At 38.5% G+C, this 2,621-nt stretch overlaps 1 protein-coding gene across 1 annotated transcript; it reads left to right on the forward strand.

Annotated features, from left to right (window-relative positions):
• The first annotated feature begins 387 nt into the window (after positions 1 to 387).
• Positions 388 to 2,138, forward strand: LOC125468839 (expansin-like A2). Its single transcript, XM_048565324.1, has 4 exons — positions 388 to 546; positions 677 to 786; positions 994 to 1,172; positions 1,470 to 2,138. The coding sequence occupies exons 1-4, from the start codon at positions 432 to 434 to the stop codon at positions 1,846 to 1,848; spliced, it is 783 nt and encodes a 260-aa protein (XP_048421281.1). The 5' UTR covers positions 388 to 431; the 3' UTR covers positions 1,849 to 2,138.
• The last annotated feature ends 483 nt before the right edge of the window (positions 2,139 to 2,621 follow it).

Genomic DNA, 2,621 nt, shown 5'->3' on the forward strand with positions numbered 1-2,621 from the left:
AAAAGTATGAGAATGTGAAGAGTGGGAAAAAATTATAAGAAATGTCCTCAGAGTGCGGTCCCTCCCAAAAACTATAGGGTTCCACCATGTAGCCCGCAGAAATGACACATAAATGCATGGGCAGCACAATTCTCATGTTTACACACAACAAGCAAAGACCTAAAAGAGTCGGTGCGATTGCTCTTTGTCCTGCATTTCAGCATTTGCCTCTCTCTTTCCTTCTTACAATAAAAAAATAAAAATAAAAAACTCCAAATCTTTTTATAGCACATGCTGACCTGTCCTCCACAGTCCTGTCCTGCACTGCACTCGCCCCTTCTAAGCTTTGTGCCCCCTACAAATCCCATGGCTTTCTCTTCCTTTCTCATAACTTTATCTTCCTTTGCTCATAACCTTCTGAATTCTGATAAAAAAAGAAAAAAAAATATACAATGTCTGTGTTTATTTGCTTCCTCTTCTTCTTCCTAATCTCCTCTGCAACCGCTTGTGATCGCTGTGTGAAGCAATCCAAGGCAGCCTTCTTCTCCAAATCCTCTGCACTTTCATGTAATATCATGATCAATCACTAATCTCTCTAATCTCTACCCTTTATTTAAATTCTAATTTTGATTAAAACCCAGTTGATGGTTTTGTGAATTATGAAGTGGGTTAATTTTGTTTTGTGGATTTAATGCAGCTGGGGCTTGTGGGTATGGCTCCTTGGCCTTGGGATTTAGTGGCGGACACCTTGCAGCTGGTGTTCCTTCCCTTTTCAAAGGTGGAGCCGGTTGTGGTGCATGCTTTCAGGTAACACATAAACCTAACTCAACATTCTTACTTTACGTAAGGCAGGCAATAGTCTAAACTACTCTAACCTACGAAATGAAAATTTCAAACTGAAGTTCAATAGGCGCACACTGTTCTATCTAACTTGTCTAACTCGAGTCTACCAATTTTCTTATATTGATAACTGAATTTCTGTGTGCATTTTAATGATTTGGATTTTGTTGGCAGATAAGATGCAAGAACACAACTCTTTGTACAAAACATGGGACTATAGTAACTTTGACTGATCTGAACCAAGGCAACCAAACGGATTTTGTTCTCAGCAGCAGAGCTTTTGCGGCCATGGCTCAAAAGGGTTTGGGCCAAGACATTTTGAGACGTGGCATTGTGGATGTGGAGTATAAGAGGTAAGCGTATCCAAGAAAAAAAAAATAATCGGAAACTTAATTAATCTTTTTCTGAATTTAGAAACCCCACCTAAAATTAGATTTGAAAAGTGATCAATTTGGCCTGTCCAGAAAATCATAAAGGTTTTTGTTGCACCGACCCCATTTTTGGGACCAGTACTTAAAATAATAGGGCCTTCCAGACAAAAAATTTGGGCACATTTATGCTAGTAACGGTAAAAAAACGTACCCAATATTAAAGTTGTTTAATTATTTTACTGATTTTTTATTTATTTTTTTGTTCCTCTCTTGTAACAGGGTACCATGTGTGTACAAGAACCAAAATTTATCCTTACGTGTGGAAGAATCAAGCCAAAAGCCACAGTACTTGGCAATCAAAATTTTGTACCAAGGTGGTCAGACAGAAATTGTAGGCATTGATGTTGCTCAGGTTGGATCTTCAAATTGGAGTTTCCTATCTCGAAACCACGGTGCGATCTGGGACACGAGTAGGGTTCCGGCTGGGGCGCTACAATTCCGGTTTGTGGTGACGGCTGGGTACGATGGGAAGACGGTTTGGGCACCGAATGTGCTTCCCGTTAACTGGAAGCCCGGGATGATATATGACACAAAGGTTCAAATCAGTGACATTGCACAAGAGGGTTGCTCTCACTGTGATGATGGGAGCTGGAAATGAGCTTAAAGGATGTTTGTCACTAGTTCACTAAATACACATATAGTTCAGTAGACACCAAAAATTAGATTTCTTTGTCTACTTTTTTTGCTAGAACTATTAACTTATGGGATATAAATTTCATGTTGCTTATAGTTGGGCCTCATTGTGGGAACGCTTTTATGGTTACTTACTGTTTGAATGTTGCTTATGGTTGGGCCGTATGTTTGAAAGGCTTAGGTGCCTTATTCATGACCAAATATTGAAATTTTTTGTAGTAGTATTTCCTAATAGTACTTGTTTTTTACAACCAATTTATATCTTTTTTTTAATATTCTTTTAATAAATGACATTATCTGCACTAAAGCGGTGGGGAAGTGGATTAAGCTTCACAATAGGTTATCAATAATGTGGTTTAAATTCACCTCTGATGAGAATCGAACCTAAGATCTCTCACTTACAAGTGAAGAGAAACACCAATAGACTGTAGTACTTCTGTAGACATCGAAATTTCAGTGAAATAAATGTTAACCAATACAACACTTATTTCACCTATATCATTCCCTCACTTCACCAACAACCTCCACTCATTTCACATACATCATCCATTTACCTTACCTACAACCTCCACTCATTTCACCTACATCATCCATTTACCTTACCTACAACCTCCACTTATTTCACCTACATCATCCACTTACTTCACCTACAACCTCCACTCACTTCACCAAAAAAATGAATCGTGGTGATTCACTCTCAAAGCCTATAAATAGGCTTCTCCATCAAGAGGAATAGAC

Source organism: the organism of the source record quoted next, unplaced genomic scaffold (assembly GCF_019419815.1).
Source record: "Pyrus x bretschneideri cultivar Hongxiangsu unplaced genomic scaffold, Pyrus_bretschneideri_v1 Contig10, whole genome shotgun sequence".
NCBI lineage: Eukaryota > Viridiplantae > Streptophyta > Magnoliopsida > Rosales > Rosaceae > Pyrus > Pyrus x bretschneideri.